General features: G+C 42.3%; 1 protein-coding gene across 3 annotated transcripts; it reads right to left on the reverse strand.

Moving 5' to 3' along the window:
* Positions 1–1,903: 1,903 nt before the first annotated feature.
* Positions 1,904–18,197, reverse strand: LOC309708473 (polymeric immunoglobulin receptor-like). 3 transcript variants are annotated; one of them, XM_082536564.1, is made up of 9 exons: positions 18,087–18,197; positions 17,569–17,895; positions 16,118–16,438; positions 15,980–16,012; positions 15,713–15,901; positions 14,944–15,042; positions 14,518–14,619; positions 14,365–14,441; positions 1,904–2,442 (listed from the first exon to the last, which is right to left on the reverse strand). In XM_082536564.1, the coding sequence occupies exons 1-9, from the start codon at positions 18,121–18,123 to the stop codon at positions 2,299–2,301; spliced, it is 1,329 nt and encodes a 442-aa protein (XP_082392690.1). In that variant the 5' UTR covers positions 18,124–18,197; the 3' UTR covers positions 1,904–2,298. The 3 variants fall into 3 exon arrangements, with proteins under 3 accessions (XP_082392690.1, XP_082392689.1, XP_082392691.1); XM_082536563.1 differs by having other exon boundaries at positions 15,713–16,012; XM_082536565.1 differs by lacking the exon at positions 14,944–15,042 and having other exon boundaries at positions 15,713–16,012.
* Between the last annotated feature and the right edge of the window lie 838 nt (positions 18,198–19,035).

Raw genomic sequence — 19,035 nt, forward strand, 5'->3', positions numbered from 1 at the left:
CACCTTATGGTGAACACGTCTCATAAACAGCACTGTTCAGTTTAAAGTCTTGTGCTAAATAAAAAATATTTAAATGTATTTATAAAACTTTGCTTATATAATCAAAACTAACATCACTGGCTAAAAGCTCTGAGTGTTATATCGTATTATTATAACTTATTCATTAATATAAAACCAGCAATTTTCTTTTGTAATTAAAAACTTATCTGCTGATTTTTGTTCTCTTTTAATTAATTTCTTAGTTACTGTTTGGTCAATAAGCCAGGAATTTGTACAAATACAACTGTCCCTGTATTTGGTAAAGCAGCTAACTAGTCCTATCAGATGATACTAATGTAGTAAAATTGATCAGTTTTAAGTTTAAAGTTATGAAAATACAAAAATAAATGCTGCAACTATGAACTTCGCTGCAGCACTTTACAATGCACCAATGTCGCAAACTTTCTTAACATACCCGTAAACACAAACTGTCAATTACTGAGTCAAGCGAACCCATACAATGAAGCCACTTAAGCCATTTTGTCGCAATAGCTTGGAAAGAAAAAATAAAACTGGCTGTTAACAGTTTTCATATGTTTCAAAATTACTAAGTAGAGATTGACAGACTATTCGTTTATTTTTCTATTATTGATAAAGTAACTTCTTAAGTATAAGTAGTTGAAAAATACATCAATCCATTTTCTCTCTCTCTCCCTCTCACGCACACACAAACACACACTAAATACCAGTTGGAGTTGATGGGTGTGACAGGTGTGGTGACACCAAAACAGATGTCTTGACTGTGTTTTTGGTGTTGGAGCACAGTTGCTCAGGAAGTCTGTGTTTAAGTTTTGGTGAGTAAAATTCTACTATTTTATTCGTCTGTTGTGTAGCAACAGGTGTGAGTTTGATCTGCATGGGTGATAGCATTGGCTGATAGCTTAAGTCAGTGTGTATGACTGAATATTACACATGTGATCAACATTTTCATGAATACAGAGATTATTCAGTCCCTCTCAGATAGGTTATTATCAGTGTCTGCCTGTCATACTGCATCCATTTGGAATTATATTTAGCTTTCTGTTTTTATGCAGTGAGCACAAACCACAACAGATTTGTTCATTGATAAATTTTAGGTGACTTTCCCCATTCTTAATTTCGTTGTTCTCATGACAATGACAATAAAGTTTCTGATTCTGATTCTTTTAGCAACTTGACACATCTGAATGTAGCGTGAAAACTGTGCTTTTATTTTTCCATTTTAAAGTCTTCAGTCTCCCTTGTGATGTGCTTACCACGACTGCCATTTCCGAATTTCATGGAAAGATTTATCGAAAAAGAGGAACATGTTTATTTTTGTCATGTTTGTTTCTGTCTGGAAAGTCCAAAATGTTCACGCAAGAATATAGAATAAAGTTATTTTTGCTCTTACTAAAAGGTCCATAACCTATTATTTGATGTGATCCATCAAATCCTATGTTTAGTGTGTTTAACTGTAATTAGTGATTAAAAAAGGTTATAACATTAAGTATGGCATTTCTAAGAATATCAAAACATAAAAATTAAAGTTTTTCAATAAATATGCACGAATCTTAATACCTGTTAACAAGTTATGCAATCTGAAATCTTGTCTCAATTTCTGCAACACAATTACTGTATTTGGTGTTAAGCTAAAACAGCACCAGCAGAGGGCTCAGTGTGACACACTAAGCAGTGACACTAAAACTGTTTTTTGAAGTGGTTTCTGGCTTGTCTGAAGGAAAAAAAACCTACTACTCTTTTGCCCTCATTGGACAGTTATATGACATCTTATGAAGAATTGCACCCTGATTGTTTGCTTTTTTTTTCTGTAAAATCGTATCCATTATCCAGCTCCATTTGCAACAAACAGAAAAAAGCATCATAAAATGAAAACTCCAAACTGTAACCTTTTATGTTTTACTGCTCTATTTAAATCCAAATACTTTGAATGACCAGAATGTAACAATGTTGCAGCTCAAATAAGGCAGAAACAGTTAAACATATTGTTGAACTTATTACTATATGAAACAACATTAGATTTCATTTTGCTTGCTATTTATTTACTTTGCTCTCATCTTAGTAATTTAGTTTGAGTTTTTCCACAACGTCAGAAAAAACACTAAACAATAAAAATTAAGCTATAAAAACAAGTCAAGCTACACACGCATAAAGAGCTTTTCAGTGTGACAAAGAGAAGGCTGTTCATTAAAATTTGTTGTTCAACAGTTAAAGAGAAATCAAACAAGTTAAAATCTATATAGGTGAAACCCACATTTTGACATGAAATGCATACTCTGTTTATCTTCTGTGGAAATTTTCATTACAGTAAACTTCTTCAGATGTTGTGAAGTTTTCATAGTCTGGTTCATCTTCACCTGCATCGTCATAGTTGTTACAGGCACTCTGTTGTTTGTACCTCACAACTTCTTCATTTCCGTAGATCTATTCAGAGACCAATGAACAACACATGATGTTATGTCATTTTTTAAAGCAAACATTTTTTAACAATTTGAATTCTGATAGAAAAATTACAAAAACAGATGATGCTTCAAATATTGCTGCAAATAAATTACATAGTTTAGTTTTAAGGTCAAAAGAATTTTAAAAATCTCAAATTAGATGCTTTTCACACATTGTAAGCTAAACCACATAGACAGTGTAAAGTTCGGCTCTCTAAGTGTAGCCTGTGGGCCAGTGGCTGTCCTCAATAACATTTCATGCTACCCCCAAATACTTCAATGAGCGAATGCGCTATATTTCTTTAGTCAATGGTTAATTTCACACTACAGAAGTGCAAAACCAACCAAGGGAGAACTTCTCTTTTTTTCCCTCTTCTGTTTTAACATCTTAGCTAATTATATCTCCCTAAAACTGTTAAGTATTGCTGATCACTGGTTGTTCGCTTACTCACTCACTAAGTTTGTCCAATCTGTCTATGTGGGTTAATTGGCACTCAGCCATCGTACATTTTGAGAATTCCTGCCACAATTTCAAGATGAGCATCAAAGTTTTGTGTCATCTAATCACTATCATGCGGTTTCTTTATGGTAATGAAGAACAGATCGAAAAGCGTTTAAGTGATGATGGTGATTTTGAATGTGATAACTTCCTCATTTTATCATATATTAGTACTGAATAGTAACATTGTGGGACCGGAGGGTGTGTTCCAACTACAGGGGGGATCACACTCCTCAGCCTCCCTGGGAAAGTCTATGCCAGGGTGCTGGAAAGGAGAGTTCGTCCGTTAGTCGAACCTCGGATACAGGAGGAACAATGCGGTTTTCGTCCAGGTCGCGGAACACTGGACCAGCTCTTTATCCTCTCCAGGATACTTGAGGGTGCATGGGAGTTTGCCCAACCAGTCTACATGTGTTTTGTGGACTTGGAGAAGGCATTCGACCGTGTCCCTCGGGGTGTCCTGTGGGAGGTGTTGCGGGAATATGGGGTGTCTGGCCCATTGCTACGGGCCATTCGATCCCTATACAACCGTTGCAAGAGCTTGGTTCGCATTGCTGGCAATAAGTCGGACTCGTTCCCGGTGGGTGATGGGCTCCGCCAGGGCTGCCCTTTGTCTCCGGTTCTGTTCATAATTTTTATGGACAGGATTTCTAGGCACAGCCAAGTGGAGGAGGGCTTTCGCTTTGGTGGCCTCAGAATCTCATCTCTGATTTTTGCAGATGATGTGGTTCTGTTGGCTTCATCGGGTGAGGGCCTCCAGCTCGCACTGGAACGGTTCGCAGCCGAGTGTGAAGCAGCGGGAATGAGGATCAGCACCTCCAAATCTGAGGCCATGGTTCTCAGCCGGAAAAGGGTGGAGTGCCCACTCCGGGTCGGGGATGAGTTCCTGCCCCAAGTGGAGGAGTTCAAGTATCTCGGGGTCTTGTTCGCGAGTGATGGGAGAAGGAAGCCGGAGATCGACAGATGGATTGGGGCTGCAGCTGCAGTAATGCGGACGCTGCACCGGTCCGTCGTGGTGAAGAGGGAGCTGAGTGTAAAAGCGAAGCTCTCAATTTACCGGTCGATCTACGTCCCTACCCTGACCTATGGCCACGAGCTGTGGGTAGTGACTGAAAGAACGAGATCGCGGATACAAGCGGCAGAAATGAGCTTCCTCCGAAGGGTGGCTGGCCTCTCCCTTAGAGATAGGGTGAGAAGTTCGGCCATCCGGGAGGGGCTCAGAGTAGAGCAGCTGCTGCTCCACATCGAAAGGAGCCAGCTGAGGTGGTTCGGTCATCTGACAAGGATGCCCCCTGGGCGCCTCCTGGGTGAGGTGTTCCAGGCATGTCCCACCGGGAGGAGGCCCCGGGGCAGACCCAGGACACGCTGGAGAGATTATATCTCTCGGCTGGCCTGGGAACGCCTTGGTATTCCCCCGGATAAGCTGGAGGAGGTGGCTGGGGAGAGGGAGGTCTGGGCCTCTTTGCTTAGGCTGCTGCCCCCGCGACCCGGCCCTGGACAAAGCGGATGAAGATGGATGGATGGATAGTAACATTGTGGATGAATCTGAATGAAAGATTCAAACATCAGTTTGCTATCAGTAAAATAACAAAAACCATGAATAATAAAAGCTGATTTGGTATATCGTGAAACTCTACCTGATCATTGTTGGGATTGGGATCATTATCATGCTGACAAATGACCTTTTGTTAGAATTATTTCCAGATGGTATTGAACGATAGATCAAAATCTGATGGTGATTTTCTGTGTTCATAATTCCATCAATGTTAATAAGATCCCAAAGACCACTTGTTTGAATTCAGCCCCAAACAACAACAGAGAGTACTGTTGTACTGTTCTCTCCGTACCTCCCCTGCACCTACTGATGACAGTTTGAAACACATTCATAATTTTCTTATAAAATTTATCATCCCATAAGACTTATAGTCACTAATTGTCAGTCCAGTTCTTGGATAATTTGGCATACCTCTGCCTTTTCTGTTTCCTTCGATTGAGAATGACTTCTTGACAGGCTCACCCCATGAGTTTGATGCATTTTTTATGCTTCTGTGATCAGTGTTGGGGAGTAACGGAATACATGTACCACCGTTACGTATTTAAAATACAAAATATGAGTAACTGTATTCCATTACAGTTACCGTTTAAAAAGGTGGTATTCAGAATACAGTTACTTTGTTGAAATAAATGGATTACACTGCGGTACTGTCAAGTCAAACCGAGTAGGAGGTGGAGAGCCCTGAGGAAAAAAAGTAAACGTGACAGACTGGAGGGCGGAACTAATCTTGTGTCTGGGTTTCTGTCGGGAAGGAAAAAGAAGGCGAACTGGGGAGCAACAGGAAGTTGCCACTTTCGGGAAAAGCCCAGCATAATTCTTTCAATAAGTTGTTGCCAACATGAATATTGTGTGGAACTGAAGTATCTACAAAGCCAGGGAGGCAGCCGGTAAGGGAATGGTTGCTGACTATGGTAAAAGACTTTGAAGCGAGTTGCTAAAGAATCGCGGCTGCCGCTAGCTTACGTAGCATTAGCACTGTGCCGTGAGTTGGTCGCCTGTTTACGAGCGGCACCATTGTTTATTGTTGGTCTGCATATGGAAGACTGTTAATGCTTGCATATGGTTAAGAGAAGCTGGTTATAAATACTATTGTTATTGCTCAAGTTCTAATGCAGATTGATTATTTAATTTAGCACTTTAATAGAAAGCAGTATTTCTCAAGGTGTATGTACAATTGCTAGTGAATTACATAATTTGAGCATTTAAAAATACTCAAGTAAATATTGTACTACAAAGCTTGCGCACTGCATTGATGTGTTTAAAAAAGAAAATGTGTTTGGGATTGTTTACAATATTTGCAGATGTGTGATAACAAACATAATTTGTATTTTGGTTTTTTGGTTTGTATTTAAAGGTTTTTCACCTATGGCTGACTGTGGCCGAAAAGAAGATTAAAGAAAAGGAAAACAAAAGATCTGCCTGGTCATTGAGTGAAACCCAGTTAAACACCTGTGGTAGATGCATCAATCCCTTTCAAGCGGGGAAGCTGCACAAACTTAGAGAGCTTGACAGTGAAAAACCGGGAAATCAAATCTGGGAAAAATGACCTTTAGTCCTGGGATAAGGGAATAATTAGTGCAAAGAGGAAATTCGGAGAATCCCTCAAGTTGCATGTGCCATTCCCATTAGTAAATAAACCCCAGTTCAAACTGAGCACACAAAAATGGCAGACCAAGCTGCTGGAAAGTCAGTTGAACAACTCAAAGGAGTGAGGGCAACAGCCAAGAGATCATTCTCTCGTCTGGTTAATAGCATTACGAGGACGCATGAGGATATGACTGAAGAAGAACTCAAAGACAGTTTCAATAGACTGACAATGGAAGCAGAGAAAGTCATGGAGGCCAATGATGATCTAGAGGCCGGTTTCATCACGGAGCTAGAGGCAAAGCCTGACACAAGTGAAGCAGCTGTGCTGACAGAACAGCAGAGAGCCGACTTAGCAAAGACTGCAAGTGAATGTGAGTTAAAACTGAAGGAAATAAAAACCCTAGTCAGAGAGGCTCTCTGGGCCAACTTTGGAAGTGCAGAATTGTCCACAGCACTACAGGCAGCAGAGGCTGAGTGTGATCATGTTGCTGCCATTACGCCTGACGGTAATTATGAAGTGTATGATTTCGTTCTTGGCCACCTGAAAGAATTGGTGGGAGTGGCAAAGGAGAGGTATAGCAAGTGGAAGCATTGGATCCCATCAGGTATTCGGAGAGATCTTCAAAGCAACATACAGAGGCTGGAACTCGGCGTCCCCAGGCTGGTTTCCAGAAAAGCTGACTTTCTGGAAATGAGAATAAAGGAGGATGCCGATCACCTGTCATCATTGCCAGTTACCTCCAGCTGCCCCATGCCAATCATCAAGCTGAAACCAACAGCACTTCCTAAGTTTCTTGGAAATAAACGAGACTTCCACAGATGGAAGAAGGAATGGGAGGTTCTTCAGGGGCAGGCGGAGCCATCTGGTTCGAAAGAGATCAAAAAGTTTCAGCTACTTGATAGTGTGGATGAGAAAATAACGAAAGAACTTCGACTCACCACTTACAACACTGCAGACGACATCTTTCGTGTTTTGGAGAATCGGTTCGGCAATCAAACATCAATTGCTATTGAAATAGTGGAGGAGTTACAGAGGATGCCAGCTGTTAAGAGCCACCAGCCAAGAAAAATAGTGGAATTAATTCAAGCTGTGGAGAAAGCGCTTCAAGACCTGGTTGACCTTGGTGACACGGGGGCCATAAAAAACCCACTGGTGACAAAGTCAATCGAAAGTAAACTTCCGGAAACACTCAAAAAGGAGTGGCTTATTTATGTTGCTGACAGTAGAAACACGGTCACCCCAGAAAAACGATTTGATAGTCTTCTGGAATTCCTCAAAGAGCAAGAAACCATATATGAACAGCTTGATCATCTGAGAGAGGAAGAGCCAAGTAAGCGAGAAAGAGTGGAGCTGAAACATTCCAGAACCAAATTCACCAAATCAGGTAGTGATGAAGGGTGTGTGGTCTGCGGTGATGGAAAGCATAAAAAGAAACTCTACTTCTGCAGGCAATTTAAGACATTAAAGCTTGCAGAAAAGAAGGCCGCAATTAAGAAACTAGGCGCATGCTGGAGTTGTCTCGAGGTTCATGACAATGGGTCATACTGCAAACCCGCTTATCTGTGCAAAAACCCAGGCTGCAAAGAAGCACGCGCTGCGGAGCACCATTACTACCTATGCCCTAATGCTGAGGTGAGGAAGGGGAGTGCAGCAGGGAGGCAAAACAGATCTGATCCAGAGGGAGGAAAGGTCAGCAGGAAATGTACGGAGGATCAGGAGGAGTTCCTCAGAAAACTGTCACCTGAACTGGCAAGAAAATGCAGGGATGCGTTTTCAAACACTGCATCTAGGGCATGCAGCACCACCAAGGAGAAGCCAAGCCTCCTGTTTGAAGGTGGGCTTCGAGAGCTGCCAGTAATCATGATGCTCCTTGAGGTCACAGCTAATGCTGGGCAAAAGATTGGGACATTAATTGACCTGGCTTCTGACACCAACTATATAACCCACAGAGCTGCAAGCAGTCTTAACCTAAGAAGTGAAGAAATCACTCTGGTTGTTCATGGAGTAGGGGCAATGAAAACGCACGTGAGAACAAGGCGGTATCTTTTAAAGATCCGAGTCAGAACGCCTGGAGGCACCCTTAGGTCACACCAACTGGTCTGCTATGGACTCGACAGCATAGCAGAAGTCCACAAACATGTCACACCGAGTCAGCTACAAAGGTTCTTTCCGGATGTACCACTCAACGATCTTGTAAGACCGAAAGACATTCATCTGCTTATAAGTCATAAAGAAGGTCGGCTGGCGCCTCAGAGGAGCAGAGTCATCGGTGACCTTGTGTTATGGGATGGGCCACTTGGAAAGACAGTTGGGGGAACTCACCCTGAGCTCTTCGAGGAGCTTACTGTCTCTGCCCACATGTCCAAGACACACTTTGCCAGGTCAATGAGAGCAGCAGCTGTCAAGTATGAGGAGCTCATTGGCGAGGCCTCGGACCAGTCTTCAACAAGGAAGCATGTTCCTGCTAAGCTTCAGAGGTCAAGTACCTCAACCACCAGTCGAGGATTCTTAGAGTGGTGGAAGTGGGATAGTATTGGTGCTGCATGTGAGCCAAAGTGTGGGGGTTGTCGTTGCGGAAATTGCCAGCCAGGTGGGAAAGAAATGACACTGGCCGAGGAGAGAGAGCTTGAAATAATAAGAGAAGGACTCACCTATGTCACGGGTGATGGCCACAGCGACGAGCCACACTGGCATACCAGATACCCTTGGGCTGAAGATCCAGTATCCTTACCAGATAACAAAAAAGGAGTTGAGAGCACATTCCTCCGGACAGAGAAACAATTGGCCAAGGAGCCTGAATGGAAAGCTGCTTATGCCGCTCAGGTGCATGACATGGTGGAGCGTGGAGCCGCAGTCAAGTTGTCCAAGGACATGATCAGTAACTGGGATGGGCCAGTGTGGTACGTGAGCCACCTCATTGCTCCGAATCCCCACTCTGTTACAACTCCAGTGAGGCTTGTGTGGAATAGCAGCCAGAGGTTTAGAGGTGTGAGCTTGAACGACCTGCTAATAAAGGGTCCAGATGTCCTCAACCAGATTCGAGCAGTTCTCCTCAGATTCAGGGGCGGAGTGTACGGAGCCCTTGGTGACATAAAAAAGATGTACAATTCAGTTTGGTTAGAAGACAAAGAGATGCATCTGCATAGGTTCCTCTGACGGGACTCTGAGGATGACGAGCTAGAGGAATATGCCATCACAAGGGTGAACATTGGAGATAAACCGGCAGGATGCATTGCACAGCTGGCAATGCGTGAAACTGCCAGCCTTTCTATCTTTTCCCACCTCAAGGAGGAACGTCGTGTACTCCAGCAAGACAGCTATGTCGACGACATCCTTACCTCTCACAATGACATGAACCAACTAAAAGTCATTACGGAGAACATTGAGCAGATCCTAAAGGCTGGAGGATTTGAGCTGAAACCTTGGGTCTTGTCTGGTCAAAGTGGGAGGAGGAAGCGCAATGATGAGGGTGAGAAAACAAGAATGAAAACCATTGTCCTACCAAACCAAATGCGTGACGAAGAAAACAAAGCTCTTGGTCTGGGTTACATAGTGGAAGAAGACAAGCTTCATGTCATGGTAGCAATCAACTTCTCCAAGAGGAAGAAAAAGATGCGAGTTGGCCAAGACCTTGCCCAGGAGCAGATTAAGACCCACACGCCAAACCCACTGACACGAAGAGAGCTTCTCAGTCAAGTGTCAGGGTTGTATGATCCAGTCGGTTTGGTCACTCCTGCAAAGCAGAAAGGAGCAATCTTAGTTCGCAGGGCATTCCAAGAGACAAAAGTAGAAAGCTGCTTGGTCAAGGACACTTGGGATATGGCGCTCTCAGATGCCCTGAGGGAGGACGCCATTAGGCTTTTTGAGGAGTATGCCCAGCTCAGCAAAGTCACATTTGCAAGGGCGCTAACTCCCCCGTGCTTCACCGAAGAACCCTGGGCAATTACTTTCTCCGATGGAAGTGAGCAAGCCTATGGGGCAGTGTTGTACTTAAGGTGGAATTCAGATCAGGGCACAATCATCAGGTTGGTGGAGTCCAAAGCTAAGTTAACTCCATTGGACCACAAAGGGGATGTTGTCAAAGCAGAGCTGTGTGGGGCAGTGTTTGGCTCACGCCTAAAGAAATACTTTGAGGCGCAAAGCCGGATTCAGGTTGAGAGGTGGTATCACTTTGTCGATAGCCAAACCGTCATTGGGGCAATACAGCGGGAGAGCTATGGGTACCAGACCTTTTTTGCAAATAGGATTGGAGAAATACAGAGCAGCACAAGGATTCAAGATTGGTGGTGGGTTCCTGGCCCTCAGAACATTGCGGATGTAGTTACAAGAGGAGCTAGTCCCAGGGATCTAGATGAAGACTCAGAATGGCAAAATGGTCCAAAGTTCTTGAGTTTGCCGATGTGCGAGTGGCCAGTCAGGTCAGCTAAAGAGTTAGCCGCCACTGCCAAAGAAAACGTCAATAAGCTGCAAAGAAAGGCGTTTGTCGCTGCCTTGACAAGGGCCGAGATAAAAGGGCAAGAAGAAAAGCGAAGTTGGGCTGCTGAGGCCCAGGGAGAGCAGCGAAGGCCACCTGCGGGGTCAGTCATCAAGAACCTTGTAGATGTCAAGCGGTTCAGTGACCTAACTCGATTAGTTAGATCAGTTGCTTGGACTTGGAGAGCAGCTAGAAAGTTTCTTGGGGGACATCCAGCTGCTAATGACCCAAAGTGGGAGGCAGTCCCGTTGGTAGGAGTAATTTCGGTGAAGGAACGTGAAGATGCCCTACGAGACATCTTCCTTGCAGCACAAGACAGCGCTGTCTTCCCAAGCACTACTACAGATAGACTGGTTGTATACAAAGACCCAAGCTCTGGGCTCTTTGTTTGTGGTGGCCGAGTGCAAGCTTTTAAGAAAGACCAGGTTAGTGTTCCCATCTTGGCTTATGATGCTTGGATCTCTACACTGTTGGCTCGGGAGGCCCACAATGAGAGTCATGAGGGAGTTGCTGGGACCCTGCTCAGAATGAGGAAGAAAGCGTGGGTCATAAGAGGGAGAAGGATTGCTCAAAAAGTTGTGGATGGTTGTGTGGTTTGCCGGAAAGCAAAAGCACAGAGTTGCCGGCAAATAATGGGCGACTTACCTCCGGAAAGAACTCAACCTGCTTTACCTTTTGAGTTCACAACAGTGGATCTCTTTGGACCCTACCAAGTGAAGGATGACATCAAGAAAAGAGTCATGATAAAGGTTTGGGGGGTTGTATTCTGTTGTATGGCCAGCAGAGCGATTCACACGGAGTTAGTAAATTCCTTGTCGACTGAAGGCTTCTTAATGGCTTACCAGAGATTTACAGCAATTAGAGGACATCCAAGAAAGATCTGGTCAGACCCAGGTACTAATTTCGTAGGAGCAAAGTCTGTCTTGAAGGAACTTTACGGATTCTTGGATAGTCAGAATAAGTTTGTCTTGGAGGAGACTGCAGCAAAGAATGGAACAGAGTGGATGTGGAAAGTAAATCCGGCTGATTCCCCACATAGAAATGGAGCTGCTGAGGCTGCTGTGCGCATTGTGAAGAGAGCACTCCAGAGTCTTGGAAGGGAGTCTGGGCTAAGTTACAGTGAGTTCCAGACAGCTCTTCATGTGGCAGCTAACCTTGCAAATGAGCGCCCGATTGATGCCAGAGTACAGAGTCGGGAAGGTTGCATTCATTACGTCACACCCAACAGTCTTTTGCTTGGTCGAGCATCTCAAAGTGGGGACTTCAAGATGTTTGACTTTTCCGTTTACCCCTATAAGAGACTTCAAGCAATCCAGGCAGACGTGAGCAAGTTTTGGAGGTCCTGGAGCCAACTTGCTGGCCCTAATTTGTTTGTAAGGAGCAAGTGGCACACTGCACACAGAAATGTCACTGTTGGAGATGTCGTCTGGTTAAGTGATCAGAATGCGCTGAGAGGGCACTTCAAAATGGGCATAGTTGTCAGCACTAATCCAGACAAAAAGGGTATTGTGAGGGACGTCAATGTCCGGGTATGCCCAAGTTACAGTGGTTCTGTGGCTAAGTCCTTGAGGGCGGAGGACTTAAGCTCTAGTTCAAGAGGAGCGACTCCAGTGGCTCAAGCTACCATCCTTCATAGAGACGTCAGACGTCTAGTTGTTCTGTTACCTGTGGAGGAGCAAAATGGGACCAAGTCGTCAGTGTCATGCTTAAATGGGATGAGTTAAACTGCGGTTTGCTTGTGAACTTGGCGATCTCCTGTGTTCCAAGGGAAGATCGAGTGGGAGGTGTCAAGTCAAACCGAGTAGGAGGTGGAGAGCCCTGAGGAAAAAAAGTAAACGTGACAGACTGGAGGGCGGAACTAATCTTGTGTCTGGGTTTCTGTCGGGAAGGAAAAAGAAGGCGAACTGGGGAGCAACAGGAAGTTGCCACTTTCGGGAAAAGCCCAGCATAATTCTTTCAATAAGTTGTTGCCAACATGAATATTGTGTGGAACTGAAGTATCTACAAAGCCAGGGAGGCAGCCGGTAAGGGAATGGTTGCTGACTATGGTAAAAGACTTTGAAGCGAGTTGCTAAAGAATCGCGGCTGCCGCTAGCTTACGTAGCATTAGCACTGTGCCGTGAGTTGGTCGCCTGTTTACGAGCGGCACCATTGTTTATTGTTGGTCTGCATATGGAAGACTGTTAATGCTTGCATATGGTTAAGAGAAGCTGGTTATAAATACTATTGTTATTGCTCAAGTTCTAATGCAGATTGATTATTTAATTTAGCACTTTAATAGAAAGCAGTATTTCTCAAGGTGTATGTACAATTGCTAGTGAATTACATAATTTGAGCATTTAAAAATACTCAAGTAAATATTGTACTACAAAGCTTGCGCACTGCATTGATGTGTTTAAAAAAGAAAATGTGTTTGGGATTGTTTACAATATTTGCAGATGTGTGATAACAAACATAATTTGTATTTTGGTTTTTTGGTTTGTATTTAAAGGTTTTTCACCTATGGCTGACTGTGGCCGAAAAGAAGATTAAAGAAAAGGAAAACAAAAGATCTGCCTGGTCATTGAGTGAAACCCAGTTAAACACCTGTGGTAGATGCATCAATCCCTTTCAAGCGGGGAAGCTGCACAAACTTAGAGAGCTTGACAGGTACTTTCCTGTTTGATATTGTTGCGGGTCAGGACTGTTTGGGTTTTGTTTGACAGCTACGTTCTGTTGTTCCAGGCGGCAGCGTTACGGTTGCCATGGTTACAGGGCGACGCTCTCTCTCTCTCTGCGACTGTGTGTTTCCTGGGTGAGAGAGCGCCTTTTCGTTGTTGTTGTGCTAAGCTAACAGGCAGAATGCTACAAGCATAGCTCTAAAGAATGTAGCATCATGGGCAGTGTAGTCCGTGTTGCAGGGAGAATGGACTGCCATACACATTATGTGTCTGTGAGCGCGAGGAAAAAGGGGAGTGGAAAGGTACGAGTTGTCATCGAGCAAAAACGGGAGCTGGAAGCATGTAAATATAATAATAACCACTTCAGCCGAGAAGAGTGCCTGACGAGCCCAGTTGTAAGTAAGCTATTAAGACTCGACTGTACACCGTGTTCGTGTTTTCCTCCGAAAACAATAAGTTCCGTTGGAGCAGCCTTTCAACGCCTCTCTCTGTCTCTGGCAAGCAGAGTTGACTCACACAACAAAGTAAAGCTATTTTTCGGCTACGAGCCAACAGGGACCCCGCTGTATTAGTCAGAGGTCCCTTTACTACAGTTCGGAGTCGCGGACCTTCAGTAATAGTAATAAATCACACAGCAATAGTACATTCACGTTGTTGTAAAAAGCATGATAATATATTAAGTAATCCAAAGTATTCAGAATACGTTACTGTCATTGAGTAACGTAACGGAATACGTTACAGAATACATTTTGGGGCATGTAATCTGTATTCTGTAATGGAATACATTTTAAAAGTAACCTTCCCAACACTGTCTGTGATTCACGGGTCAATGTTAGGTGGCTTAACGATAATATTAAAAACATTTACTGTGAAAATAGTCAGATAAAGGGATTGGACTGAGAAGGAGGGAAAAAGCAGCCAGTGTCTGAGGAAGATTTCATAAAGACTTTTAAGATTCAGAAAGCCCGAAGAACTTTCAAAAATTACAAGAAATGAGGGATAGCTCAAGACGTTTGCACAGTACTGTACTGAACTCATTTAAGAAAAATAAAACATTGCTTGTTTGTACATAGTGAGACTTGTCATAGATAGAGCACACTGTTAAGGCTTTGGACTTTAGTTTCCTTACGTTATTTTCTGCACCAGCCGTCACTTCCTCTAAACCTTCTTCGTTCTCTGCATTTCTGTTCATGACAGCTTTACCGTCTGAAAACACACAGCATAAAACATGGTTGTGTTCTTTTTGCATGCACATTTGAGTACATTTGCCCATAAAATATACCTTTTACTTTCTGATGTTTGCATTGATAAACTGTAACCACAAGGGCACAAATCAGTAGCAGCAGCACAGCGGGCACAGCATAAACCACATACTGCCCTGCATCTGAAAAGCAGAAACCAAAACAGAACCCAGTAAAAGTACAGACTTCCTTTTTACACTAAGACAAGTTGAACTGTGGGCTCAGATGGTAGTTTTCTTTTTATATCTATTTTTTTAAATCTATTAATAAAACATAGACCCTCTGCTGTTTTGACACTCATTTTACCATGGTCTACATTCACTCCCAGGGGACTTGCTGAAACTGTACTCAAAAAACTATAACTATTTCCAATTGTAACCATAAAGTACGTTATCTCTCCATAAGCTATCTCACATAACTGATCAACAGTACAGCACACACTAAAAGACACATTGTATACACTGTACCTTTATTAGGTCTATTTTGAGTTGTAGTTTTATTGTGTGTTGTAGTTTTTCCTGGAATTTCCATTGTGGAAGGTACAGTGCTGGTGTGCTGTGGAGACACTGTTGAAGAAAAAGACTTTCAATGTTCTTAGAAACTTCATCATAATACAATAATCTATTTTAAATTGAGTGAACAGTTTCAGAGAGATCCAGATTGGCTTTCACTCTTAAACTATTCACTTACCTGAAATCAGATTCTTTGTTTGTCAATTTATACATTAAAATAGTCAGTAGACCACTTAACATCTATGGTTTTATATTTAGATATATAGTTTAGTGGAACACTGATTAAAATGATTTAAATACAGAATATAAATATTTGGTTTTCCTGTTTTTTTCCCTCTCTGCTCTATGAACTTTAATAATTACCTTTAACCTCCAGCATTCACTTTTAGCTCATATAACTAAGTACAGAATCTGAAATGGCATTGGAGTGTTTGTAAACTTTTATTAACCAGATAATCTTAGAAAATTTTTTAACAAATAAGCTACATAAAGATTAAAAACTTCAAATGATAGTTTGGTGTTAGGGTAAAAATATGACTTCTAAAAAGTAGTTCACTCTGGTTGTGTTAAGTTGCTGGACTGCACCAACCTCTTGTTCTATGTTTGGCACTACAAAAAAACTGAACCACCATGCACAGTCTATATTTACACACTGGGCTGCAAAAAAGGATGTTACTTACAGCTCTGGCCATTTTATTTTTGTGTACACAAGTATTCATCTCACCAACTGACAGCTGAATCTTAACATGGTTTCCAACTCTCCATTGTGAGTCTGACCCACACCAGTATGTCCCAGCATCATCCGCTTGTATCTTTGTGATCGTCACTGAGAAAGAGTTGGAATAAATATCATCTCGTAGTGTGAGTCTGCTTTCAATCATCGCCATGTCTCTGCAGCTGTTGCGGTGGTCTCCTTTACAGAGGAACTTCCTGTTATTTTGATTTTGTGAAGGATAAGGGCACTGCAGAGTTAATGGATGCCCTGCAGTACCTGTTACTTTAGTTGACTTGACGCAGCACCACTCTGCCAGATTGAAAGAGACAAATAATTTAAAGAGTTTCTTAGAGAGCCTTTTAGAAGAAATTATTTCCTTTTTGTTAGTGTAATTATGTAATTATAACCTCACACCTTTGACCTTCAGCTCAACAGCAGAGAAAACATCCAGGTCAGAGTTTCTTTGGACACCACAGAGGTATGACCCTGAATCACTTTGAGTCAAATTGCTAATGGCCACTGTAAACTTTCTTAACATTTTTTCATCATCAAGTCTGAATCGTCGATTTTCTCTGTTGTTAGAGGTGATTAGTGCCTGCTGCAGACATGTGGAGGGCAGGTTTCCTCTGCAGATGTACTTGAAGTTGTTCTGATACTGAGAGTCATATGGACAACTGATGGACTCAGAGTATCCCTCATAACTTTGGACTGTAGTCACAGTGTCACAGCATCTGTCTGTCAAGAAGGTAAAGAGCATCAGAAAAGAATAGAGAATAGAGATATGATATTTTATATTCAACATGCTGCAACAAGTACATTTTAAACAAACCAAACATAATTGCTATATCTGATACCCAGCTCTATCAATGATAGATCTTAATAATTAGTTAAACTGTAGGAATGTCATAAAGACATAATGTCTTTACTAGGGATGGGTATTGATAAGATTTTCACGATTCCGATTCCATTTTCGATTCTGTTTAACGATTCGATTCTTTATCGATTCTCTTTAAAAAAGGAGAACACTAAGGTCGAATAGCTTAGAACTTTGTTTTATATCTTCTCTTTGAACAAGATAGGAGTAACATGGCCTTACAAACCCGACAGTGAGATCTTAAGAGATCCACAGCCTACGGCTCTTCAATGTGGTGTCACAGGGTCCCCAGGAAAAAAAATTGTAAATGTAAAATAATAAAATAAATATTCTTCTGTAGCAATAATAAAGTATAACATAAATTATTCAGTAGCAATTACACAAGAATATCCAGTAATGTCCCTGCCTACAATTAAACACATTCACTTACCGAAAATCATCTGCTGTGGCAAATGGGTGCAAGCCTTTTACCACAAACTTAGTCACTGCTCGGTGACATTCGTCTATCCTGGCCTGAAAGGAGACGCTACCAGTAGACTGCAGCGACAACTGCCAGCATCTGAGCCAGCCAGACCATCCGTTCTCATAAAATATAACCAAACTTTTGAGCGTTTGAGCCATTTAGGCGCCATGTTTCCTGCCAGGTAAATGGCGTTCTGCAACGTGGTGACGTCATTCGGGGCGACTGGAATCGATAAGGGAATCGTTTGCAAAAATGGCAAACAATTCCAAGGAATTGAAACAGTGGGAACCGGTTCTCAACAAGAACCGGGTTACGATACCCATCCCTAGTCTTTACTATACAATGTAAAGTACCTTGAGGAGACTGGTTTTTGTGACCTAGCACTATATAAATAAAATTAAGTAAAGTCAAGTAATTGTTTACCAGTTACATTTTATCTGTTCTCACCTTTAAGCTCTACAATCATGAACATCTTCTATATATGAATTTTACTCAACTATAATTCATTTTTTGGAAGTCCCTGTTTACCTGGCACTAATTTCAGCTCAACTTCAGTGTAGATATCTTTTCCAGTTATGGTCACTCCACACCAGTATTTCCCAGCATCCTCAGAATGAAGATCAGAGATGGTCGTTGTGAAGATTCGTGCTGTTTTGTCATCATGGATCCTGTATTTGTTTTTCCTTGATTCCGATGTTGTAACAAGAACATCACTGTCACCACAGTTGTTCTTACACAGATACTTCTCATAAGACTCGTAACCCTCATCATAGGAACAGGAAACTTTAACTATACTCCCCACATATCCAGTCACATGGATCACCCCTACTGCACTGGTCACACACCTCAGAACAACTGTAACGTAAAGAAAATATAAAGATCATTGTTTTGTTTTTTTTGTTTTTTCCATTTAGGCATTCAAGCTAGTATTGTTACTGCTCTGTAAAGAAAAGAAAAAATCAGGAGTAGTATTTAAGTACACAATTAGTCTAGATTTATCTTTAGTCTTCATCTTTTTTACTAATGTACTCATTAAAATAACTCACTGCAGATGGTCAACAGCAGGTTTTGAAAGCTCCACATCTTTGCTTTGCTTCATAGAAATAAAAACTTAAGAGGAAATCCTGTGAATAAATGACGCCCATAGAAGTTATAGATGCAGAAGACTTTCACTTCTGCATTTTGAGCAATTTTTTTTAGTCCTTGCACAATTGCATTTTTAATGTGGAAACTCTTGTCATTTAGACTGATTAGACTGGTAGTAAATAAACTGACTTTTTTCTTGTGAATTATTTGTGTGAGTATTATTCTGAGGTTTACACTAAAAACAGTTCCTATGAAGTTGGTAAATGTAACATAGCATTTTATTTTCCTTCGACTGAGGGGCACTACAGCCTAATATCATAAAACAGGACAATAACTGAACAAATATTCGCTAATGTTAGATTGTGTTAAAATCATTTTGGATTTATGTGCAAGATCCACTTTGAAGGTTAAGAGCACAAGTTACCATGGTGCAGTGGCAGGACTGAAGGAAAAGCCAGAGTCCAGAAACAAAACAAAACAAAAATTGTCCTGGAGCTCTCCTTGGCCATAAAACAAGACACAGGTTTGAAACACAATAAAACAGCAAGAAATACTCAGTCCTTCAATACAAAATGTTCAGGCGGCCAGCGCGGCAACTAGAAGAGGCTGCCCAGGCCGCAGTGCAAAACTCAGAAGTGAGACCAGTAGCTGCAGACAAAGGAAGTCTGGAGGTCAGCCACGAGGCCAGTGGGAGAGACAAAGTAGATCTGGAGGCCAGTGACAGAGATGGCTGGCAAAAGAGAAAGCCTTCAAAGCCTGCCATCAAAGAGACTTGGCCTCCTGCAACATGGAAGCCTTGAGTGCTGGTTCTAGGTGCCTAGGAAAACCAGGTGCTGGCTCCTCTGGGTCCAACACATCCTGGTGGAACCGGACCCACTGGCTCAAGCTCAGACTGCTAAGGTGCTGGTT

This window comes from Aulonocara stuartgranti, assembly GCF_965226115.1.
Source record: "Aulonocara stuartgranti genome assembly, chromosome: 6".
In the NCBI taxonomy this organism is placed as follows: Eukaryota; Metazoa; Chordata; class Actinopteri; order Cichliformes; family Cichlidae; genus Aulonocara; species Aulonocara stuartgranti.